We start from the raw sequence: 26,314 nt of genomic DNA, 5'->3' as shown, positions 1-26,314 counted from the left end.
CACGCTTGTTGGGCACTGGGTGTAGCTGTGCTCCCCCCATCCCGGGGACCAGGCGACGTGGTCGCCAAGCACCAGTGTTCTCACCAGGGACCTGGCCAAACAAAACGCGGGTGAATTTAAGGAGCACACAGGCGGAGTGGCGGTCCTGAACGTTCCCAGCGTACCCGTGTCCCTCCTCAGACATCCCCGCATTAGCGCAGGTTAGAAATAACTTTCTAGTTCTAAAACAGAATTGTAGCCAAAGGCCTGTTTGTTATCACGAATTAAGAGGGGACACGTACCTTATGGCACTGTGCTGTTAGTCACTACCAACTTACTTACTTAGCAAAAGGAGTGGTATAGAATACAGTAGGTAATTAATCAGCAGAATACAGATTATATCCTTTTCAAACCAGAAAACCTTTTGCCAGAGGTGATGTAGTTTTGGCTGAGGAAAGCGAAGCAGACACCATTTTGATTACAGTGGTAATGCAAGAAAACGTAAACCAAACCTACATTTCTGATATCCCTCATGTGAAGTTTTATTTGGGCTTTTCCTTTGATGAAGCATTTATTCTTACAAAACTTTTAACAACACCCTTGTTCAATTCCAGTGTACAAAAATAGATGTATTTTAAAAAATTATTAAGTTTTAGCACAGTAAGTCTGGAATCAAATACATTTCTCATACTCTGCCATCTCTTCTCCCGAAACAACTTGCACATCAGGGGAACAAGGACACACGTGAGGTGAGGTGGGAGCCGCGACGGGAGCTCGAGGCGGGAGACTGCGAGGGCCCAGGGCGGGGGGCGAGGGCTCGGCAGCACGGGTGAAGGAGCCCCCGCCGCGCCCCGGGAGGAAAGAACAGGCCTGGGAACGCGCTTCACGTCCCGTCCCCGGCCCCTATCCCCGCTCCTCCTGACCCGCAGTCTCCGGCGTCGGCTCCCGGGGCACGCGGCACAGCAGCACCACCAGCCAGGACACAAACCCGCCGACCCCGCCAGGCGCCTTCTCCCTCCCGCCCCCCACAACCAAACAAACTGCACTTACAGCCTATTCTGGGACAGAACAGCGCAGCCGCTGCGGCAGGAGCAGGGTCCTGCCTGCCCAGCGCGCTGTTCGGACAGACGGACACCGCGGCTGGGAGCGGAGGGGGACGCTGGTGTGTGACGGGTGCCTGTGCACGCGGGCCTGGGCTCAGGGACGGACTTGAATTCAGTGTGCTAAGAGAAGGACAAGAACAACAGGAGGGGGAGCTGGAGCCAGTGAACGCCGGTGCTACCGATCCGTTCCTCAACACCAGGATTTCTGCTTGGAATTCTTCCTCCTCTGTTTTATGAGGAAAAAATTATCATGAGCATCATCATCAGCACCTTTCTGCTCTTTCCATTTCTTCTTCCTTTTGGCACCTTCCAGAGGCTCCCGCGCAGCCGTGCTGCCCAGCAGCGCCTGCGCCAGCGCCGCGTGTCGGGCTCTGCCGCCCCGGCCGGCCCGTGGGACGCGCTCCCCCGCCTCGGCACCGCGGTCGTGCTTCTCCTGGGGCTGCTCTGCCCGGGGTGGCTTCGGCTTCTGGTGCCGCTCCTCGCTTCTGTTCCGTTTCCCGTGCTCCTTCCCCTTCCAAGGCTTGCTCTTCCTCTTGCGGCCGTGCCCGCCCTGCTCCTCGCGCGGCCGCGGCGTCTCCGGCTGCTCCGGCAGCAGCCCGGCTTCCTGCAGCTCTGCGAACACAGCACCGCGTCAGCGCCCGGCGGAGAACACAGCACCCGGTGCTCGCGCCACCGCGGCTTTCCTAACGTACGGTGCAGTCAGAAAAAATCCATCACCTCTGACAGCCCTTTTCTTGTCAACACACTAGAACCTCAACAAATTAGTTTAATCCTCTTCCTGCTACTTTACAGCATTTTTAATATCAATGGGGTTTTGAGAATTAAAACATCTGACAACGCCCACCTAGTGGCTTTGACACAATAAATTTCCATGATAGACACGGATGAATAAAGTCACAAATCTTTTACTACCATTAGACTACCTGTTCAAATCCCTATAGCTTTTCCCAACACATGAAAATAATCCCACAGCATTTCTAAAAGCAGCAAGCACAGTAGAAAGTATTTCAAAGAAATGAAAGGCAGGAGGGATGTCCCTAAATATACTGTACCTGCAACCTTCCTTTTTAATCTGTTCGCTCTTCTCTTGATATCATATTCATTATCGTAGTAGTAGATGAATGGAGAAGTGGGGAACATGCTCCCATGCATCCGCCTTTCTGAGCACTCCTGCAAAACACATTTGAAGTCAGTAGATACGGCTGAGTTGTGATTTTCCCGGAATGGAAACGGGCTGGATTTGCAGGTGCTGCTCTGTACCTGCAGAGGATGTGCCCAGCAAGTCCTAGAACACCCACAACTTTATTACCATCCAATAATCCCTCCTGCGCACGCAGAAAACACGCATCGCAGGAGCCAAGCTGCGGTTCTCGCGGCACACGGAAGGAATCCCGTGTCTTCCCGCAGGTACCGCTACCTGTGGCTCTGGTGGAAGCAGAGAGCAGAGCGGGAGAGCACCGGGCACACGGCGCGACGGCCGCACAGGGCGCGGGGACACGGCCACACCTGCTGCTGCTGCTCCTGCTGCTGCTCCTGCTGCTGCTGCTGCTCCTGCTGCTGCTCCTGCTGCTGCTGCTGCTGTTGTCCCTGCTGCTGCTGCTGCTGCTGCTGCTGCTGCTGTTGTCCCTGCTGCTGCTGCTGTCCCTACTGTTGTTCCTGCTGTCCCTGCTGCTCCTTCTGTCCCTGCTTCTGCTGCTGCTGTCCCTGTTGCTGCTGCTTTCCCTGCTGCTGCTGTCCCTGCTGCTGCTGTCCCTGCTGCTGCTGCTTTCCCTGCTGCTGCTGTCCCTACTGCTCCTGTTCCTGCTGCTGTCCCTGCTGCTGCTGTCCCTACTGCTCCTGTTCCTGCTGCTGTCCCTGCTGCTGCTCCTCACTGTCCCTGCTGCTCCTCACTGTACCTTCCTGCTCCTGCTGTCCGTCTTGCTCCTGCTGTCCCTGCTGCTCCTGCTGTCCGTCCTGCTCCTGCTGTCCCTCCTGGCCCCCACAACCACGTGCCCCATCACCTTGTAGACAAACCGCTGTGCCGGGAGCTCTGTGAGCCTGGACCACGGGTGGGAGGACCTGCAGAACGTGGCAGACCCGGAGGAGGGCGGGCAGAGGGGCCAGCCGGGGCAGCATCGTCCCCACGCACCCACCCTGTCTGACCGCAGCCTTCTCACGGTAACAACCAAACAGCTCCTGTAGCACACAGGGAGGAGACAGCCCGGAGTGGGCCGAGGGGAGGGAGCGGCGGCTCCGGCATCGCTGCCATGTCAGCCCATTTCCCAAACACTTGACTCAACAACGGGAATTTTTTCGCTGCTGTACACAAAATTTTAGCAGTTTTGTGGGCCGGGCTCACTGCGACGCTTCCTACGCTTCTGTCTTTTTTTCAGGGTAGCATGTGATATTAGCTGATGCTTTCTTCTCCTCCTACGCTGCGTGTTCCCTGTTGTGCTGGGCAATATCACCTTTGTGCAGGTGGGCACCGCCCAGTTCTAGTGAACTCTGGGCCTTGCCATTCTCGAGAAGTGGTCAGCTGCCCCGCTCATGCTGTTGTCTGCACACAGCGAAGCAGCTTTCCCTCCCGCGATGGCTGTTTCTAGAACACACTCTGCCCCCCCTTCCCCTGTGTCCTCCTGCCAGCTCTCCTTCAGAGGCAGAGTACATCAAGGTGCATTTCGGATACATTTCAATCTCTCAGCCTGCATCCAGTCTCTGCTTGGCTGACCCCGGTTATTCTCCGCGCTGTCCTCCTAAAGGGCACCGCTGGGCTGTGCGTCACTGTCTCGTCTCCAGGTGCCTGAGCAGCGCGGGCAGCTCGTGGCAGAGCCCACCCGAGTCGGGGTCGGGGTCGTGCCCGCCAGCGACACCAGGCTGAACGAGACCCGGGAGGGGGCACGCGGGACCACCCGACCCCTGAGGGTGCTCAGCAGCTGCTCACGTGGGAAACGCGTGTGCTGGAAGACGGGATTTCACACTGAACACCTTGAACTGCCAGCTATCGCCCCACAAAGACACCTGCTCTGTCACCCTGCCCGGGTCCTCCGTCACCTCCCTTAGATTTGACAAGAGAGAAAAGCACGAGGGAGAAAGGACACTTGAAACACCTGTGTTTCACACGAGTGAAACCTAAGCGTGGCCTGCAGGGAGGGCACAGGGCTGCCTGCCCACCTGGAATGAGGGAAAGCACAGCGGCTGCAAAGTGCCCGGCAGAAAAGGCCCTGGGGGTGTTGGTGCCAGCGGCTGAACACGAGCCACCGGGTGCCCAGGTGGCCAAGAGGCCACAGCATCCTGGCTGGGACCAGCACTGGGGTGGCCAGCAGGCCCAGGGCAGTGACCGAACCTGTGCTGGGACCTGGGGAGGACAAACCGCCAATCCTGGGGCAGCTCTGGGCCCCTCACGCCAAGAAAGGCCTTGAGGCACCAGAGAGAGAGGAGAGAAGGGAACGGAGCTGGTGAGGGGCTGGAGCACAAGTGTGATGGGAGCGGCTGAGGGACCTGGGGGTTCAGCTGGAGAACAGGAGCTGAGGGGAGACCTTCTGATCTCTGAACTGCCTGAAAGGAGCTTGGAGCCAGGGGGGTCGGGCTCTGCTCCCCAGGAACAAGCGCCAGGAGCAGAGGAAACGGCCTCAAGTTGCGCCAGGGGAGGTTGAGGTTGGATCTGGGAACAATTTCTTCCCCAAAGGGCTGTGGGGCATTGGAACAGGCTGCCCAGGGCAGTGCTGGAGTCACCAGCCCTGGAGGGGTTTAAAAGGTGTTCAGACGAGGTTCTTAGGGATGTAGGTTAGTGCTAGAGTTACGTTAGGGTATGGTTGGACTCGATGATCCTGAGCATCTCTTCCAACCAAAATGATTCTATGATTCTGAAATACTATCTCTAGACATTGCCAAAGAGTTTACTCCAATCAACATGGATTGGTTTTGCTCAGGGGTACGCAAAGACACGATAGTTCCTGTGATACCCGTGAGATGCAGTGATGAGATCCTGCACCAGACCTAGGGCTCTGCAGGCATGCGGTCCGCTCATTATTTTAATTTTGTCACTACGCTGACAGAGAAGCCCCAGTGAACGAACCCAGAGGCCACGCCGCGCTGCTCCTTCCCCCCGCCCCTCCCCGCGCGGATGGCGGGCAATGCGCTGCTGGCCGTGCCTCCCGCCGGGGCTGCCGCACGCCCTGCGCCGTCAGACGCGGCTGCGACGCCTGCAGCGCTGGCGGCCCCGCGCGAGGACGGAGAGCACAGCCTGGGCCGATTTCCGGTGTGACCGGCACGCTGCGATGTGGGTACAACACGCACCCGTGCACCCCGCGCCGCCCCGTGCCTGGCGCCAGGAGAACTTGGCTGTGGCCTCAACGATGCCATGATCTCTGTGATTGATTCTAACGCACCGCGCTGTCCCCCAGCAACCCGCCCTCCCCTTACCTCTCCTTGAGATTACGCCCCTTAAAATGAGCACGTCTGTGTCATGGACCATAAGACACAACGTTTGGATGCGCGGACTGCTACGCAATGAGCTATGATGTAAAGACTATTAAATAAGATTTCTTGTCCTTATTAAATCCTTAGTTTACATAAAAACATTACTGTCTTGCTAAACAACACAGTAAATTAAGGAAACATAACTGCCGGCTGTTGGAACCTCTGACAATTTATGTCTTAACTATTTCCTTCCCTGAAAGCAACACGAAGGGTTGTGCAAGGTGCGGTGACATCCGTACCAGTACCGGCTGTGCAAGGTGCGGTGACAGCCGTACCGGCATCGGCTGTGCAAGGTGCGGTGACAGCCGTACCAGCACCAGCTGTGCGAGGTGCAGTGACAGCCGTACTGGCACCGGCTGTGCAAGGTGCGGTGACAGCCGTACCAGCACCAGCTGTGCGAGGTGTGGTGACAGATGTACTGGCACCGGCTGTGCAAGGTGCGGTGACATCCGTACCAGTACCAGCTGTGCGAGGTGCAGTGACAACCGTACTGGCACCGGCTGTGCAAGGTGCGGTGACAGCCGTACCAGCACCAGCTGTGCGAGGTGTAGTGACAGCCGTACTGGCACCGGCTGTGTGAGGTGTGGTCACACCTGTACCAGCACCGGCTGTGCGAGGTGCAGTGACAGCCGTACTGGCACCGGCTGTGTGAGGTGTGGTCACACCCGTACCAGCACCGGCTGTGCGAGGTGCAGTGACAGCCGTACTGGCACCGGCTGTGCAAGGTGCGGTGACAGCCGTACCAGCACCAGCTGTGCGAGGTGCGGTGACAGCCGTACTGGCACCGGCTGTGCGAGGTGCAGTGACAGCCGTACTGGCACCGGCTGTGCGAGGTGCGGTGACAGCCGTACTGGCACCGGCTGTGCGAGGTGCGGTGACAGCCGTACTGGCACCGGCTGTGCGAGGTGCAGTGACAGCTGTACTGGCACCGGTTGTGCGAGGTGCGGTGACAGCCGTACTGGCACTGGCTGTGCGAGGTGCAGTGACAGCTGTACTGGCACCGGTTGTGCGAGGTGCGGTGACAGCCGTACCAGCACCAGCTGTGCGAGGTGCGGTGACAGCCGTACTGGCACCGGCTGTGCGAGGTGTGGTGACAGATGTACTGGCACTGGCTGGGCAAGGTGCGGTGACAGCTGTACCGGCACCACACACTGAGCCCTGGGACTCAGCTCTCGCCCCTGGTTTTGGGAAATGTCTCCCCAAAACTGTAGCAAACAAAAGGAGTTTCAGGTGCTCCTAAACCGGATTAACTGGTGACACGAAAGGAAACGACTGCAGTGGGAAGCACCAATTATGGTGCATCTATATAAAACTAAACCCAGCTTTTCCTTCTTGGTCAGTCTGTTATTCCTGCGCTTTAACTGCCTGAGGTATAGAAATGAGACAAAAATTAAGAGATGTTTGTCAGCATAAGTAATTTTTCCTGTTTACAAATATTAACATTAAAAAAAAATCAACAAATCCCCCATTTTTCCCCTTAAGCTACGGGCAGGTGCTTCTGCTCTGTCAGGGCCCCGAGCACCCGCTGGTGCAGGGACGGTGACACGTGGTGACACGCGGTGACACGCGGGTCCCAGCCCCGTTTGCTTGGTCACTGCTGGACAGGGAGCTCAGCGATTTGAGGGCAAATACTCAGTTATCGTTACATTATCTGATGTGCGTCCTGGGCACTTTCCTGTGTGTGTATAGAAAGATCTGGTATTTCTGCCCCTCTCCATTTCCATTCAGTCATTGCTCAGGCTATTTCTGCTTATTGTACCACACTAAAAATACTATCTTGTCTTCGTTAACTGCGACAGCCACAAAGTGTTGTGATCTCTCGATGATCTTACACAGTTCCTACCATTTTCTATCCAAGAAACTACCATCAGCGCCTCCCATAAACTTATCAATTTGTATTTGTGTGCATGTATGCCTGCCTCCCTCAAACACCCTTTATGGACAGTTTAGTAAAATGTTCCTTATCTATCGCCAGCAATCAGTCTTCTTCAATCCTGTGAGTTCAGTTTTTGTTGTACATGCTCGTTTTATCACAGAATCACAGGATCCCAGGGTGGAATCCTCAAGGATCACCTGGTCCAACCTTTCTTGGCACAAGCCCGGTCTGGACAAGCTGGCCCAGCACCTGCCCAGCTGCATCTTCAATGTGTCCAGAGTTGGGGAACCCCCCGCTTCCCTGGGGACATTATTGCAATGGCTGGTTGTTCTCATCACAGAAATTCCCCTCTTGTGTCCAGCCGCAATCTTCCCAGGAGTCACTCGTACCCATCGCCCCTCGTCCTCTCCATGGGATCCCTCGTACAAAGGGATCTCCAGCTGCTCTGTACCCCCGTTAAATACTGGAACACAGTGCTAAGGTCTCCGCTCAGCCTTCCTTCTGCTCTCAAGGACGATCCAGCCCAGGTCTCTCAGCCTCTCCCCACAGGGCGGCTGCCCCATCCTTGGATCATCTTTGTGGTCCTTCTCTAGACCCGCTCCACAGCCTTTTCTACAGCGGGAACCAAAGCTGAACAGCGTTCCAGGTGTGGCCTGATGAGCATCGAGTACAGTGGGAAAGAGATTTTAGTGTCTATATTACTGGCAGGGGCTTCATTCTGGTTTTGTTGAGCAGGATGGGTTTTGCTGCTGCTTTCGCAGTTTTACCAGCTCCAGTCCCAGGCAGAACAAGGCAGCCGCGCAGCTGCAGCGCTGGGCGACACGGGTGCCACGCGCGCCGCGGTGCGGAGCAGAGGGGCAGCGGGGACGCGGTTCGGCTCCCGCACCCCGTGCCGGGTCACCCGGGACACGCTCGGCTCACAGCGGCTGCCCATTGCCGGCCCCGGCCCGGCCGTGCCAGGAGCGCATCCTGCACCTACGCCGTGGCCTCAATGCACGTGTCTGCAAAGACAGACTGGCATAACAAATCTTCCATTCACCTTCCAGCTCTACCACGAGAAGATCTCAGCAAACCTGCCCCACAGGGACGAACCGCCTGGCTGGGAACAGCAGCAAGCGGTTAACGATGCACCTTCAGGAGCCGCAGCAGTCGACACACAGGGCACACAGCAGGGAACGAAGGAATCCGCTGGGAATCTGCTGTCTCTAAGCTGTACGGAACCATAAACTCAACCCACCCAATGCATGAGTAACACTGATTTTCTAGAATACTTGTGCCTCCCGGTCTTATTCCATAAAAGATGAGAACTAACATTTGTCTGGTGTCGGTATTTGCAGGTGCGGAGCTGCACCTGCCACAGCAAAGGGCTGGGAAGGGTGACAAACAACAGCCAGGTCTCCCAGAACATTCGGCACACCTCCCCTTGTACTGAAGCCATTCCAGGCTCATGATGTCCCGCACCCGCTGTGAACCCTACAGAATGGTGATGTCAAACCTGATTCAGAGGTGGAATTACACTAACAGGCTACAAGTAAGGATGATCGAAAGCAGGCAGAAATGGAAAATTCCTAAAATGGGTATTGAAACTGCTGGGCAGCCTGAACAACCTCGCACAACGCTGAACATGGCAGTAAGGCACTGATGTGTCACCCCGTGGGGCACAGGAAAAAAACAAAGCACAAAAAAGCTCTGTTTCGCAACCATCTGTTTTCCAATGGATCGTCTCTGTCCCAGGCAGTCTCACTTTGATTTAGGATTTAAAAACCAAGTCAATAAACCTGCCAAGGAGAGATAGTAACTTCTCCTCTGTATCCTTACATCACACCAGTGAGATCACCGCGTACGCTGGCCCGCACCGGCTGCAGCGGCGCCGCGCAGCCACCAGCACTCCATTAGAGCGGCCCTTTGTGCAGCGTCAGCTGGCTCCGCCAGCCCTGTCCCCCAGCCGCGCACCGCGGCACAGACGAACCTCCACCCCACGGATGCACCAACACCGAGCTGAGACGCCGAGACTTACGTATCCGAAATGTCCTTCCTGGGAGCAGTTGTAGCAGTACACGGAGGCCGAGCGCTTGGCGTGGGCAGCGGCCGCCTTGATCGGCCCTGGCTTTGTCTGAAAGACGGAAATAGGCAAGAATTAGGCCTGGCAGTATTCCGAACGCTGAATTAAAAATAAATTAAAATTACAAAAATATAATTTTATTATGCTTAAATCAATACGTTCCTGTGTGCTGTTGGAATATTAAGTTTGAAAAAGAAGCAAGTGTGTCATATTACTGTAATTTTGCAGAGCAAGGTTCAACATGAGCATCACAAATGAGGTGGGAAGAGGCATCCCCAGTATCTGCTCCACTTGGCCGTGCTATTTCAGCTCCGAATACGACCAAACAGCCTGCTGATGTGTCTCTCCCTGCTCCTGCTTTCTCCGGCCCCTCGCAGGTGCTCCATCATCCCCCAGCAGGGGCGGGGCCACCAGACGCTGCACCCCCAGCCGCAGAGGCACCTCTGCGCTGCTCAGAGCCACCCGGCAGAGACCGACGAGGCAGGGGCCTCCACCCGCGTTCCCAGCCCTTCCCACCAGCACCAGCGGAGAACCCCCGACCCCCGGCACAGGTCGGTCTCCCGCAGGACCCGCGGAACCGGGCGCAGCGGCTGCGGGGCCGCGCGGGGCAGGCGCAGGTGTGTTACTCAGCGGGTCCATCGGTTCCTGTCCCTCGCCTGGCACTGCCAAGCGAACAGGCAAACATGTGTGTTCCTTCCCTTTTCACACTCCGGCACACTCGTCTGCGAGCAGCAGCCGCAGGGAGGCACAGGAACCAACAGCGGCTGCACGAGCTCTGGTGACAAAGCACCACGGCAAAGAGTGACCGCATCGCCGCAGCATCGCACACGCTCCCTGCTCCCTGCCGCTCACAGAGCACAGAGCAGTGGCCTGGGAGTCACAGAAATTACAACTGCTTCGTACAGCTCATTACAGGAACAGCTCGTCCTTCAAACCCGCATTGTCATCTTGTACCGCTATAGCCGCGGTGTTCTGTGCTATAGTTATGGTGTTCTCCGTTACAGCCATGGTGTTCTCCTGCTACAGGCGCAGTGTTCTCCTGTTACAGTCACGGTGTTCTCCTGTTATAGCCACGGTGTTCTCCTGTTATAGTCGCAGTGTTCTGTTACAGTCGCGGTGTTCTGTGCTATAGTCGCGGAGTTCTCTGTTTGTTATAGCTGCGGTGTTCTCCTGTTACAGCTGCAGTGTTCTCCTGTTATAGTCGTGGTGTTCTGTGCTATAGCCGCAGTGTTCTCTGTTATAGCTGCGGTGTTCTCTGTTATAGTCATGGTGTTCTCCTGCTATAGCCATGGTGTTCTCTGTTATAGCCATGGTGTTCTCCTGTTATAGCCGCGGTGTTTTCTGTTATAGCCGCAGTGTTCTCCTGCTATAGCCGCAGTGTTCTCCTGCTATAGCCGCAGTGTTCTCCTGTTACAGTCGCAGTGTTCTCTGTTATAGCCGTGGTGTTCTCCTGCTATAGCCATGGTGTTCTCTGTTATAGTTGCGGTGTTCTCTGTTTTAGCTGCAGTGTTCTCCTGTTATAGCCGCGGTGTTTTCCTGTTATAGTTGCAGTGCTCTCCTGTTACAGTCGCGGTGTTCTCTGTTATAGCCGCGGTGTTCTCCTGTTATAGTCATAGTGTTCTCCTGCACAGCCCCGCCGGACCTTCAGCTGCGCTCGTACCACAACTGAGCAGCAGCAACCTTCCCGTGCTGTCCTGTGAACCCGGTCACACTTGCTGGGTCCCCCCAGGTTGAAGCTCCTCAGCCCTGGGTTAAACGTGTTTCAGATTCACGTTCCCGTTCCCATTCTCTCACCGTGAGGCTGAAGGAGAGCGACGCGTCCAACAGCGACCTGTGACAAAAGGCTGGGAAACAGGGAAAGGAAAAACCCACCACCTATACGGTAATTTGTGTATTTCTCATCCATGCCCTACAGCGAGAGCTCTTCAGGTAAGTAAGTGACTCACTAAACCAGATTATGTTTAGCATAAATACATAGAACAGGCAAAGAAAAACCAAACAAAATGCGAATATTTGTATAATCCCCTTGACAAGAATTTGTGGGTTTAATTTATTGGATCAATTGTTTGTATTCTAGTCAGTTTTCAGCATGAGGAATGGCCCCAGAAATCAGCTCCACTTTGGACACGGCTCCTAAGAAGCAGAAATGGATCGTGGCAGTGACACCTTCCCCTGCGCTCCCACCACGCAGATTTTACCGATATTGACCTGTTTTTCCACACTGGGACACAGAACCCAGCGGTCCTGCAGCCAAACCCGTGCGCTGGGGCTCTGCGGCCAGAGCCCCGGCAACACCGCTGCCAGGACCGCACCAGGACCACCGGCGCCACTGCCCGGCTTCCCTTGGCTGGGCCTCAAAACGAACCACGCCGTCAGTCTGTTAGGACGTGACTGCACTGTCTGGTCTTTGCAAGGTGCGGTGTAACCGTAGGACAGTTACACACCACATGCTCTATTCCAGAGACGCAATCCTTACAGTCCGAGATGTCGTATGATGAAGAGTCTGACACCTTCATCTGCTGGTCATCCTCCAGCGTAAATAATCACGATTTTGGCCATCGTTAGTGTTCTTCATTGAAACTCCACTAAAATCTGCACGGAGTTGAGAGCACTGTTACTTTTACAGAGAGGATGAACAAGGTCCCGTGTGTGCTGAATGGGGCTTGCGAGATGCAGGCGGCTGCGTGGACGTTCATGGGAAATGGAGCGTGCTCTCCGCTCCTCCCTGCTCTCCGCGGCCTCCGGCGGCGCCAAAGCCAAACGCAGCGGGAGACGGCGAGAACCCGACCGCCCCATCACCGAGCCTGCCGTGCCGCGGTGACCCCGCGGCTGCACCGCCGGGGGCTGCGTTAACACCGCTACCACTGCTACCGCCAGCATGCTAACATCACTACCGACGCCACTACCGCTACCGTGCTAACACCGCTACTGCCACCACTACCGCTACCGTGCTAACACCGCTACCGCCACCGCTACCGCCACCGCTACCGTGCTAACACCGCTGCTACCACCGCTACCGCTACCGTGCTAACACTGCTACCGCCACCATGCTAACACCGCCACTGCTACCGTGCTAACACCGCTACCGCTACCGTGCTAACACTGCTACAGTCACCGTGCTAACACCACTACCGCCACCGCACTACCACCGCTACTGCCACTGCACTACCACCGCTACCACCACTACCGTCACCGCACTAACACTGCTACCGCCACTGTGCTAACACCGCTACTGCCACTGTTACTGCCATCACTACTGCCGCCACACTAACACCGCTACCATCACCATCACCACCATCGTGCTAACACCGTTACCATCACCGTGCTAATACTGCTACCGCCACCACTACCACCACCATGGTAACACCGCTACCGCCATCACGCTAACACCAATACTGGCACTGCACTAACACCACTACCATCACCGTGCTAACACTGCTACTGTCACCGCTACCGCCACCGCGCTAACACTGCTACTGCCGCTGCTCCCACCACGCGCCGGCCACGGGAGAGCAGCACCGTGCCACGGCCTCGCCGGGACGCTCTGCGGTGCCGGAGCCCCTCGGCCGGCGCCCCCGGCTCCCTCCCCTCCCTTTGTTCGTGCACAGAAAAGGTCACGTTTACAGGAAGAAATTAAACCGAACACTTGCAGGTCAGATTACAACTCCGCATAACTTCACTGCTTTCCAAAGCCAAACAAAAACGAAACCCGCATGCTACAAACCTTCTGTTTTCTTATTATTTAAGGCTTAAAAGAGCATCTAAAGACTTCAGCCATATGGGTACAAAATAAACAATTCATGAATGTAGCTTCTTTATGTCATAGTTTTTTTTTGTTACAAACATTTAAATAATCTATATTTGTAGGGTGATATCTTGGAGATTACTTCACTATCAATATATAGAAGTAATAACCTGGTAGATAGCATTACCTATGAAAGGTCCATCCCATCTGCTATTCTTGCTGAAAGCTTTTCATGCACCAGTAAACTCAGTAAATATCAGAAGATAAAGCATAAGCCTACCACGCCATGGATTTACTTCTAATGTCTCCTCAAAGTGCAGCCTGATGCAACGATTACAAATGATTTTTCTTCTAATGTCATTTTACATAACCCTTTTTTCTGCATGAGTAGTTAGTGCGGAATGAATGAATGAATGCCATTAAAACAGTTAATCATTATCTGGGACACTGGCCTTCCTCCCTTCTCAACAGGAATCTCCATGACAAAGGCCAAGAGATCAAAATGCCAGGGCTGCCTCTCTGGCCCATTTCTGACAGTAATTTTTTATGCAAATGGTGCTGCTGGGCAGCTCCCCCCGTGACCTTGAGCTCCCCTTATCTGCGCCGACTTTGATCCAGCGCGGCCTCGCTTTTACGGAGCTCATTACTACTTAGGAGCTGCAATCTGGCTAAATCTCACTAATTAAGGAAAATCTCCCGGCCTCCATTTTCGTAGGTTTCTCTGCTTCCCCGTGTTATGTGACGTGCACAGAGGAGCAGAGGCGAGACCCCCGCGCCGACAAGTGCCGGTGACCTCCGCGCAGGTGACACAGAGCGGCACGTTTGGTGACACGGAGCGGCACGTTTGGTGACACGGAGCGGAATGTTTGGTGACACGGAGCGGAATGTTTGGTGACACAGAGTGCAATGTTTGGTGACACAGAGCGGCACGTTTGGTGACAGGGAGTGCGTGACCCGCTGGCCGCTCCTGGGGCACGCCGGCCCTGACCGGCACAGCGCCGGCTCAGAGCGGCGCCTTCCGCCACCGTGTGCGCCCGCGGCCACCCCGGCAGCCCAGCACCATCCAGGGTGTTCCCTGTGCTGACAAACCAAAATTGGGCAAAACAAAGGTCGTGACCCCCACCAACCATCAGTGTCCATCAGTGTCCACCGGTGTCCATCGCTGCCTCGCCGGGGCCCCGCTGCGGGTTTTTGGTCACACCCAACACCAGCTTGGGCAAACCCCTTTCAGCACACAAGAGCACACCCGTGTAAACACCCAGCAGTGCGGCGCAGGGCTGGGGCTGCTCCCTCCAAACCACACAGCGACCTGAGCTGGCACCCAACTGCGCTCCCCCTCACCCGGCCCTTCGTTTGTGCTGTTGTTTCTTGTTGCGCTCTGAAGATACGGAATTAACTGAGGAGGCAGCGTGGTGGAGGACACGGACACAGCCCGAGCAGGGTCCTGGCGCGGCACACGGCCATGGCCCGAGCGGCACATGGTCCTGGTGCAGCACACGGTCCTGGTGCGGCACACGGCCATGGCCCGAGCAGGGGTCCTGGCGCGGCACACGGTCCTGGTGCAGCACACGGTCCCAGCACGGCACACGGTCCTGGCGCGGCACACGGCCATGGCCCGAGCAGGGGTCCTGGTGCAGCACACGGTCCTGGTGTGGCACACGGTCCCGGCACGGCACACGGTCCTGGCGCGGCACACGGCCATGGCCTGAGCAGGGGTCCTGGTGCAGCACACGGTCCTGGTGTGGCACACGGTCCCGGCACGGCACACGGTCCTGGCGCGGCACACGGCCATGGCCCGAGCAGGGGTCCTGGTGCAGCACACGGTCCTGGCGCGGCACACGGCCCTGGCCCGAGCAGGGGTCCTGGCGCGGCACACGGCCCTGGCCCGAGCAGGGGTCCTGGCGCGGCACACGGCACGAGGCCGCGAGCACAACGGGACGTGTCGCCTGTTTTGGTGGTGTCGCCTGTTTTGGTGGTCACCAGGTGAACCATCGCACGCCGCGCTGCCGCTGGACGGGGACACGGTCACGACCGCGCTGTCACTGAGAAATATACATTGATTTTCTCTTTACAAATTAACATAATGTACTTGTACGCCAGCCGAAACAATGGCAGGTTAGCATCATTCCTTTATATTCAAAATTGCCAATATAAGATATCATGTAATATCGTAATTATACTAAGGGTTTTTGTTGTTGTTATTTTCTTTAACCATGTCATGCACCCCACAGACTCGCATTCCATTGGGTAATTCCTTAATTAGGCAGATTTCTGGATCCAGAATTATGTACACAACAGACCGGAACGTCTCCTTGGAGCCGTCCCAGTCTACCGGGTGATTGCATCATTAAGCCACACATGCTACGTAGTAAAAATCCTTATGAAAATTCATGACAAACACACTGAGCCTGATGCATGCTAATAAATGAGAAACACACAAATTCAGGTTTCTACTTTTAAACCCCCCAAACTCCAAACAATTATGAACAGAATAATTTCTTTACCAGATTTTATTTCTTTATGTTTTCAGTCATCTAAAAATCTTGCTCTTCCACCGGAGCTGTGCGGGTTGGACCTGAGCATCCTGCCCCAAATCACACCTTGTAATTCAGTTTACTAAGAGTGCTTTTAACATCATTTCCACCCTTCTGGGTGCCAACAAAACAAAGCGAAATAACCAAGAAAACTGTGATCTAACTAAAGTTCTTTTTTTTTTTTTTCTAAGTACATGGTACATATCAAATCATAACTCAATAGATAATTTGATCTACCGCACGCCGTGGCAAAGCGGAGCGTTTCCCAGCGCAGGAACTCGCGCTGCTCGGGCTGCAGCGCAAGCGCTGCGGAGCGGTCATTTTCCACAGAAATAAGACATTTATATAATGCATTTTAAATAGATGCAAATAGCACCTACGATCGACTGTGTGAAAACGCTGCAGGAAGAGACAAAAAGTACAGTATCACAGATTTAAAAGAAATGAATGTAATCTTTTGATACACTTACAAGCAGGGAAAAGAACCCTAAAATATGAATTCAAAAAGTCTTTTCTGAAGACTGGACAAAAACATCTGGAGTTCGTAATCAAATGAATACATGCGAGATAGTGAGGATAACAACAACACGACCCGCGCGCCTCGGAATCTTCATGGTTTAAGAGGCGTCCCAATTTCCTCCAGGGTGGTGGCACCTGCCCAGTCGCCCATGGCTAATTTTACAAGGAATGCAAAATGTTATTTAAATAGGACGGTGCATTAAACTTCAACTGTTCCTGATGTAGCTCTCAAACTACAAACCTATCTCTCTTCTATTTTAATTTTAAAGTAAGTTAGCAAACACTTCCTTCTTAATCCCCAGAGACTATCTATATAGTGACACAAATGCACAAATTTATGACAGCGGCATAAATGCTCCTCCGAAGTAATGTGCAACATTAAGTGAAATCGTTTCCTGGAAAGATATTATGGGTATCTATATTTTATTTGCCATCTTAAACATATCTGGGTCTTTATGACCTTATTTTTAAAATGTATTTCCTTTTTACATTTCCTGGTGCAAATGGACTGCATAAATAAGCAATGTGCTATGAGGCTTCAGACTAGCCGATAAACCCTTTCAATTTTCATGCCAGCTTCTTCTTTTGTAATTCAAATCTGGCTGAAAACTGGCAGCTCTGAAAACTGAAACAAGCACTGCCACAAATACCTTGTAATGCTATCGACCTTGTCTGCCCATGCAGTGAGGAAGGGGATGCGAATGTGTCTGCAGTCATCCAGATAACACAACTCATTTTTTTGGGGGGATAACAGGAGCCAGCCCGGACCGCGCACCAAAAGCAGTCATTACCCGGCAAGCCGGAGAATAAGTCTCTTCAAAATACACAGCGCATTTAAAAACCATATACAGGGCTCAGCCACCGCTTTCATTACCAATTTTAATTTAGCTCCTTCAGTTTGCCAGCCAGATAAACTCTTTAGTGCTGTTTTTTAATCTATTTGCCACATTTTATGTTTAAGATTATAGTAATATGGGACAGGAGAAGGAATCACTTTTAGAGGAAATAAAGAAATAGATCCGCTTATCAGCGCCCATCAGAAAGTTCATTAATCAGCCAGGCTTTGTGCCCCCTAAATTGAAAGGTTAAATAATCCTCTCAGGAATATTTCTCGGCACCACCGCCAATTGTCCGGAGAGAAGCTGCCATTCACCGCACCCCGGATCGGTGACAGGGTATTTTACCTCTGTTTGGACCCCAGACAATGATGGACAAATGGCCTGGCTTACAAAGGAACCTCTTAGTGCAAGGATGGAGAAAGGGCCGGGGCGGGCGGGGCGCGGGACACGCGTGACACGCATGACACACGCGCCGCTGCGTGTCGGACGCGTGCGCGCACACACGCAACCGGAGCACCGACACCGCGGCCCCGCACACCGGCAGGACCAAACCGCGGTTGTATTTACCGCCCAATACCCCGGGGACACCCGCAAACCCCCAGGTTTTAATTTTTACTGTAATTCCAGACGATTTACAGCTTCCCCTCCCCTGCCCTCTTTACCCATCCCCAACCACGCTCCAGCCCCCACGCCGCACGGGGAACGGCCCCGTCTGCAGGAACGGTCCTGGGGGAGCTTCCTCACCGGCGGTTCCTTCGAGGCCACCCCGGATCGCAGCTGAAACTGAACACAGAGGAGCTGGTGCTGCTGGGCTGCGGGAGGCCCACGGAGCGTGTGTCCGTGTGTCCGTGTGTCCGTGTGTCCGTGTGTCCGTCTGCCGCCGCGAGTGCTGGCTGGGCTGCGGGACACCGGCAGGGCCGTGTCCGTGTGTCCGTGTGTCCGTCTGCTGCCACGAGCCTCGGCTGGGCTGTGGGACACGGGCAGGGCTGTGTGTCCGTGTGTCCGTGTGTCTGTGTGTCCATGTGTCTGTGTGTCCGTCTGCCACCATGAGCCTTGGCTGGGCTGTGGGACACAGGCAGGGCTGTGTGTCCGTGTGTCCGTGTGTCTGTGTGTCCGTGTGTCTGTGTGTCCATCCACCACCACGAGCGCTGGCTGGGCTGCGGGACACCGGCAGGGCTGTGTGTCCGTGTGTCCGTGTGTCTGTGCGTCCATCTGCCGCTGCGAGCACCGGCTGGGCTGCGGGATGCCAGCGGAGTGTGTGTCCGTGTGTCTGTGTGTCCATCTGCCGCCACAAGCCCTGTCTGGGCTGCGGGACACCGGCAGGGCTGTGTGTCCGTGTATCTGTGTATCCCTGTGTCCGTGTGTCTGCGAGCGCTGGCTGGGCTGCGGGACACCGGCAGGGCTGTGTGTCCGTGTGTCCCTGTGTCCGTGTGTCCCTGTGTCCGTGTGTCCATGTGTCCGTGTGTCCCTGTGTCCGTGTGTCCATGTGTCCGTGTGTCCGTGTGTCCGTGTGTCCGCGAGCACTGTCTGGGCTGCGCTCTGAACAAATGAAAACCCAAGCTTTTCTCCTCACGCTTCCCAGCAGCTGCCCCTCAACCCACAGCCTCCTTCACTGACACCACCAACACCTTAACCGCGCATGTTAATGTCTGTCGGTTTCCTCATTATCTTTTCATGTATTTTCCATTTAAGAGTATAATATATATTTAGTAATACTATAGTTATTTTTACCTAGCTTTATAGGGAGTGACATTCACGCAGAGTATGTCCTGGAGGGAATGTCTGAGACCATATATACAGCCACTAACAAACAAAAGCTTTTCTGTGTCCTTCTTGCATATGTTTCTTTAAATGAGTCTCAATTCCACAAAGTTTTTACTTCAAAATGATTTGGGACTTCCCCTGTAGTCCACAGTGTCTAAAAATGGATCAAGAGACTTCGGACTTCTCTCACATCACGTAAATACCCCATTGATCAAACCTGCCTTCTCCAGACCAACTTCTGAGTATTCCAGCATTTTCCCTATTGTTTTCCCTCTTTGCCCCCTCGCGCTGTCCTCAGAAAGGCAGAGTTTATTTGACCGGGTCTCATCTGCCACCAAAAGGAGTCCGACAGAAACCGGGTACCGCGTGCAAACCCAGCGCAAGTGATTCCGAAGCAGGAGATATTTCGGGTGCAGGAACCGGCCGGCGCTCGGTGCGCCAGGCACCGGCATCCCCGCTGCGCCGGCTGAGCGCCGGGGTCACAGACGGAGCCAACTGCACAGTGAACAAACAACACACAGTCACTGCGTGCAGCAAGACGAGGGGCGACGGCAGGCAGAGGGACTGCAGGCCCGAGGGCAGGGGGAGCAGACCAGCAGGTTTTGGACTCGGCGCTGTGAACCCAGACTGCCCATTTATTGCAAATTTGTCACCTGTTCTACTGTAAAAATGGCACCTGTGCCACAAGTGCTGCGTGTTCCTGTCTCTGCTGAGCCTCAGCCCCTGCCCGCGCACCGCTGTGCCACAGCGTGCAGAGCGCGGCACCGCCGGGCAGCACTGCGGCTGTGCCATGGTGCGCGGCGTCACCGGGCTGCATTGGCTGTGCCATGGTGCGCGGCGTCACCGCCTGCATTGGCTGTGCCGTGGTGCGCAGCATCACCGGGCTGCATTGGCTGTGCCATGGTGTGCGGCGTCACCACCTGCATTGGTTGTGCCATGGTGCACGGCATCACCGGGCAGCACCATGGCTGTGCCACAGAGTGCAGCATCACTGGGCAGCATTGGCTGTGCCATGGTGCGTGGCATCACCGGGCTGCATTGGCTGTGCCACAGAGTGCAGCATCACCGGGCAGCACCGCAGCTGTGCCATGGTGCACAGCATCGCCAGACAGCACCACCGGGCAGCATCGCTGGGCAGGTCTGTGGCTGTGCCACCGTGTGCAGCATCACTGGGCAGCACCGCTGCTGTGCCAGGTCGGCAGCATCACCAGCAGCACCACCAGCAGCCACGACACACCGGGCAGCATCACCGGCCGACACCACCGGGCAGCAGTGCTGCCGTGCCAGGCCAGGCAGCATCCCCAGGCAGCACCACCGCCGGGCCATGCTGGCGGCACCCCCAGCAGCACCACCAGCAGCAGCAGTGCCACGGCACACCAGCAGTGCTGCCGCAGAGCTGCCGGCGCCGCAGGGCACCGAGGCGGGACCGGCAGGAGGAGCTCGCCGGGCTGTGCACGGGGGTCCCAGGGCAGCCCAGCCGGGCACCGGTGCCGGGGCTGTTTCGGTGTGAGGTGCTGCCGGGGGCAGCTGCTTCTGCCTCTTTCACTCCTGCTCATGGCCGTCGAGAACATTTGTCAAATGTTAATTTAACCCAAATTTAACAATCAAAAGTAAGGGAAAGCTCGAGGCCTGACTTCACTCCCCTGAAGCCAAATATTGAGAGGGGCGACTTTGTCCTTTGCCACACGGGCACCGTAGGTCATGTGCGTCACCCACTGCTCAGAGGCCCCTCCAGTACCGCGGCAGAACGGTACCCGCTGACGGCAAACGGCTCTGCACTGCTCCTCACTCCACACGGGTCTGAGCTTCGCTTTAATTCCCTTTATGCCTGATTTTTCTAAATTTGAAATAAAAATCAGGGTAATTCTGTCATGGGCATAGTAACTTTTCTATTCACATGACAGGACCTAACAAGATGTATTAATATTACTGACATGATGGACCCTCTCAGAATTAAATCAGTGAATGCTTCCAGGGAATCCTAATCCAAAGATCTCTGACACGACCAAGCGTAACTCGAGGAAGCGACCGCGGCAGGCCCTGATCTGCCGGCCGCTCCCGGCGCGGCTGGCGGGCAGGACGAGCCCGTGCGCGACGCCGAGGCCGCGCCGTCCCCATCCCCGGCACCGCGGCCGCGGGCGCTCGCCGGCAGGGACAGCAGCGCCAGCTCGGCAGCGCGCGGGGCACCGGCGGCCGCCCCACCGGCAAAACGCCGCTCCCGGCAGCACGCGCGTGCAGACACACACCTTACCTGTTCTACACTTTCCACAGAGTAATGCACTAAAACACATTTTACGTTACCTACACCTAAGTATAATTTTATATGTTTTAAAACGTCTGACAGATCACAGACAATTTTTGGTTTCCTACGGAATTTTTAAACAGACTCTAAGTTCTAAAAACCAGCTTATCAAGTTCAGAGGAATAACTTTTTAAGAACATCGGGACCCTAGTACGAATATTTATACATGGAATTTACTGCAGAAAAAGGGCACCGACTCTGTTTCCTTTCCCTCTCAAATAAAAGCCTGTTTATAAAATGCATTGGAAAACCCATTCTATCTTGAAAACTCTATTTTCCTTATTTAGATGGTTAATACTTGAAATAATAAAAATTATTTAAATGATCATATAAATTCACCTTTTCAAACTAAAGGACAGAGAGGTGAAAATTTTTAGGAAGTCTGTAAGCATTGAAGATCACGTTAACCCTTCCCCTGACAAGAACCGCAGTTCTGTGTGTGATGGGGACATTTCAGCAGCGAATCGCACCAGGGCTGTCCTGTTTTCCCTGTAATTATCTGCTTATCCAGCACTGTTTGTGCCTCACAGGACCCCAGGCGCGGTGCTGGTGACCGCGCTCTGCTCCGCTCCGCGCAGCCCGTCCTGCCGGCACCACCGGCACCGCCGGCACCGCGCGGCTGCCCGGCCAGCGGGGCCCGCTCACCACGCGCTCGAGCATTCAGAGTGTTAAACACATCCATCTCCACCCCGTTCTGATTTCTGCCCCTGCTCCTCTCCTTTTCCCCAGTGCAGGCAGCCCAAAAGGCGCTGATCGTGCAGAAAACAGCGCTCCTCCAGCTCCAGCAACACCACTGCAGTCGGGGTCCTCCGAAGGACGCCCCTCTCAGAGACAGACACTCCCAGGTCATCGGGGACCCCAAACCAGGGAAACGGAGACCACCTGGTTCGGTCAGGACGCTTTCCGTTCCCCCCGTCCCAGGCTGCCTCCAGAACTCCAAAATGCAGCTTCTGCTGGAGGTGCAGTCAGACTTCAGCCCCCGTCAGGGGCACACGTCGCTGTGTTTCCCGGGAGGCGGACGCTGCAGGGAGCGGACGGACAGGCTGCCCCGCCGCACGACAGCGACCGAGCCGCCACGGGCCCTGCGCACCCTGCGCCGGTGACGGTCACAGCGGCCCCAGGGCGACACCACAGCCCGCAGGGACACGGCGGCCCTGGGGTGACGGTCACAGCCGGCGGGGACACAGCGGCCCCCGGGTGACAGTCACAGCCTGGAGGGACATGGCGGCCTGGGGGTGATGGTCGCAGCCCTCAGGGACACAGCAGCCTGGGATGACACCACAGCCTGCAGGGACACAGCAGCGCCGGGGTGACGGTCACAGCCCGTGGGGACACAGCAGCCCTGGGGTGACACCACAGCCTACAGAGACATGGCGGCCCCAGGGTGACTGTCACAGCCTGCGGGGACACGGTGGCCCCGGGGTGACGGTCACAGCCCGCAGGGACATGGTGGCCCCGGGGTGACGGTCACAGCCCGCAGGGACACGGTGGCCCCGGGGGCCCCGTCCCGCAGCAGCGGCACCGGCACAGCCGGGCCGGGCCGTGCGGGACACGCGGCACCGCACGACGCGCAGACAAACCCCCGCCAACCAACCAACGGGCGCGCAGCTCCTCACCGCCCGCACCCGCAGCCGGACGGGTGTCAAACGGAACCCAGCGTCCTAAACGGCCCCTGTTCAGATAAAGTCAGTGAAGCTCCTTCTCTTTCCTGTAATATTTAAAATACAGTTTCAGTAAAAGCTGGGAGAGAACTCTGCCTACCACACTCCTACTGAAAGCTACCGCGTGTGCTTTGTCCTTACCAACTTACACTTATTTCAGGGCCTCAGATTCTGTTTTCTGCTAAAAAAAAGTATCAGAAAGGATACAGTCTTCTGTGAAATATGATTTATTGCAATATAAATAAATTAGGTTTCTGATAGCCTCAAAATATCTGAAACTTGAAAGACAACGACCATGCAGGGCAAACTACAGTCCACGGGGGAAAATAAAGATAATGTAAAATAAAACGCAGGAGACCTCTGGACAGCGCTCGAAGCGGCTCGAACACGCACGGTGTCTCCAGAACGCCGCGCAGGGCACGGAGATGTGCCAGGACGCCCCAGCACCCACCCGCACGCGGCACACGGCACGCGGCACGCGGTACACGGCACGCGGCACACGGCACACGGCACACGGCACACGGCACGCAGCACACGGCACGCGGCACGCGGCACATGGCACGCGGCACATGGCACACGGCACATCTGGCCACGCACCGCGCCAGATGGCTACACCAGAACGCCTGCCGGCCGCTGTCCGGCCCGACGCGGCTGGTGCAGCTGCCAGAGCGTGGGACCCTCCCAAACCCGGGCACCAAACCCGGGCACCAAACCTGCACCTTTCAGAGCGTGGAACCCTCACAAACCTGGGCACCAAACCCGCACCTTCCAGAGCGTGGGACCCTCCCAAACCTGGGCACCAAACCCGCTCCGGTCCTCAGGGCCAGCGTGGGGACACCGGCACACACGGGCACTCGTGTTCCCCACAGCCTGGGGGGCAGAGCCACCCTCACTCCAAACCCGCACCCAGCGCTTTTGTGCCGCTTCCCTGTGAAAGTCGCTCTGAGCGGCTGCCAAGCGCCAGGCCCGCGCTTCCGAAACACGGAAAACACCGCCGGTTGCTCACGCAAAGTGGTGTTCTTACCAGAGTCAACAGAAACACCTTAGAACACACAGAGGGAAACTGTGCAAGGCTGGGATGCTGAACAGGAAGGCAGGTCCTGTGCGCTGCAGGCCGGTCGGGCAGGCCTGGCAGCCCCGGCTGTGGTCACTGCCATGGCACCGCCACGACCACGGCCCCGCCACGGCCACGGCACCACCACAACGACGACACCGCCACAACCACGGCACCGCCACGGCCACGGCACTGCCACGGCCACGGCACCGCCACAACCACGGCACCGCCATGACCACGGCACCATCACAGCCACGGCACTGCCACAGCCACGGCACCGCCACGGCACTGCCACAACCACGGCACCACCATGACCACGGCACCGTCACAGCCACGGCACTGCCACAGCCACGGCACCGCCATGACCACGGCACCATCACAGCCACGGCACTGCCACAGCCACGGCACCGCCACGGCCACGGCGCCGGGTCAGCGCCAGAGAACGCGGCTGCACCGCGCCCGCCCGCCGAGCTCCTCTGCAAAACAACTGCTCACTCTCTCCAGCTTAAAGATTTTTTGCAAGAGTCAGACTTCAAATTTCCTCCTCTGAAAGTCGCATTTCTCTTAGAGGCTACAAGCTGACTTTAAGCAACGCTGCTTATGTTTTCATTTCAGGATGAAAGTGTCAGGCCACGAGGAATTTTAATAATGCATACAAGGAAATCCGAGCGCAAAATTTAAACACAAAAGGTGCATTGTCCTTCCATGTCTTTTACGCACAGAGGCCAAAACAGCCAATTCCTGGTTCACCTTCTTTTATGTAAGTAGATTAAAAGTAAGATTAACAAACTGTCAAAAAGCATGTCAAATGGTAGCTTCTGCTGGCCAGAGATTGTGACGGCTCCGAAGCTCCGTTGGTGGCCATCTTGGCCGGGGAGCGCGGCGCACGGGCAGGGGCTGCTGGAAACGAGCAATCCCCGCCGAGATAAACACCCCCTCTGGGCAGGATCTGCGCCCCAACACGCGCGGCTGGGCTGAGAACTGACCAGGGAGACAAAACTGCGCTCTGCCCGTTCCAGGGGCGGAATACCATTACACTGTAGCTGTTCAAGGAAGAAGACACTAACACTTGCAACATTAATTCCTATTTGATTATTGCATCCACATCTTGCTGCGCTGGCCTGGCCATGCTCATTCTGCACACCACGAGTCCCTCTGAATGTCTGTGCAGCCAGCACGTACCCCCTCTTGTGCCAAATACTGAGACGGCCGTGTGTGCGTCCTCGGGGTGCCCGGGTGCACCGCACAGGGTCTGTGTTACCCTAGGGATGCACCGCACAGGGTCTGTGTTACCCTAGGGGTGCACCGCACAGGGTCTGTGTTACCCTAGGAGTGCACCGCACAGGGTCTGTGTTACCCTAGGGGTGCACCGCACAGGGTCTGTGTTACCCTAGGGGTGCACCGCACAGGGTCTGTGTTACCCTAGGGGTGCACCGCACAGGGTCTGTGTTACCCTAGGGGTGCACCGCACGGGGTCTGCGTTACCCTATGGGTGCACCACATGGGGTCTGTGTTACCCTACGGTGCACAGCACAGGGTCTGCGTTACCCTTCAGGTGCACCACACAGGGTCTGTGTTACCCTACGGTGCACAGCACAGGGTCTGCGTTACCCTTCAGGTGCACCACACAGGGTCTGCGTTACCCTATGGGTGCACTGTATGGGGTCTGTGTTACCCTCGGGGTGCACCATACGGGGTCTTCGTTACCTGCCAGGTGCACCACACAGGGTCTGTGTTACCCTCTGGGTGCACCACGTGGGGTCTGCATTACCCTCCGGTTGCACTGTATGGGGTCTGCGTTACCCTCTGGTTGCCCCGCACGGGGTCTGCGTTACCCTCCGTCACGCACGGGGACCACGCGCGGCCTCACGCCTGGAGCAAAACCCAGGTCACTACGCGCTGGAAATAAATTTCCTCTGTATTCTGCAGTGATGTCATCTGCTGGGTGGAAACGCGGCTGCTCACGGCAACGCACACTGCGCCGTGTGCCCCGGTCCCTCGGTGGGGCCGTGGGTGCAGCAGAACCGCACCGGCCTGGCGAGGGACACAGCGCTGCCCGCAGGGACATGGCCCCGCTGCAGGGACACGGACACGGCCCCAGTGTGGGGACACGGACACGGTGCTGCCCGTGGGGACACGGACATGGTGCAGGGACACGGACATGGCCCCGGTGCGGGGACACAGACACGGTGTGGGGACATGGACACGGTGTGGGGACATGGACACGGTGTGGGGACACGGCCATGGCGCTGCCTGCGGGGACACGGACACGGTGTGGGGACATGGCCATGGCGCTGCCCGTGGGGACACGGGTGCTCCCAGCCCGCCTGCCCAGACCCCGCTCCAGGGCTCGGCTGCCGGGGTCCCATCACCAACATTCTGGTTTGTTAGGAAACCGCAAAACTGAGCCGAACAAAT

General features: G+C 56.2%; 1 protein-coding gene across 2 annotated transcripts in view; it reads right to left on the bottom strand.

Annotated features, from left to right (window-relative positions):
• Positions 1-496: 496 nt before the first annotated feature.
• ZCCHC7 (zinc finger CCHC-type containing 7) overlaps positions 497-26,314 on the bottom strand; it is a 122,466-nt gene continuing 96,648 nt past the window's right edge. For both annotated transcript variants that reach the window (XM_065860697.2, XM_065860698.2), the window contains 3 exons: positions 9,434-9,529; positions 2,135-2,252; positions 497-1,694 (listed from right to left, as the gene is read on the bottom strand). In XM_065860697.2, the coding sequence (XP_065716769.1) occupies positions 1,273-1,694; positions 2,135-2,252; positions 9,434-9,529 (636 nt within the window). In that variant the 3' untranslated portion in view covers positions 497-1,272. The remainder of the gene's footprint in view (positions 1,695-2,134; positions 2,253-9,433; positions 9,530-26,314) is intronic.

Source organism: Patagioenas fasciata, chromosome Z (genome assembly GCF_037038585.1).
Source record: "Patagioenas fasciata isolate bPatFas1 chromosome Z, bPatFas1.hap1, whole genome shotgun sequence".
NCBI lineage: Eukaryota > Metazoa > Chordata > Aves > Columbiformes > Columbidae > Patagioenas > Patagioenas fasciata.
Note: the sequence above shows the minus strand (reverse complement) of the source record. Positions and strands in the feature narration are given on the sequence as shown.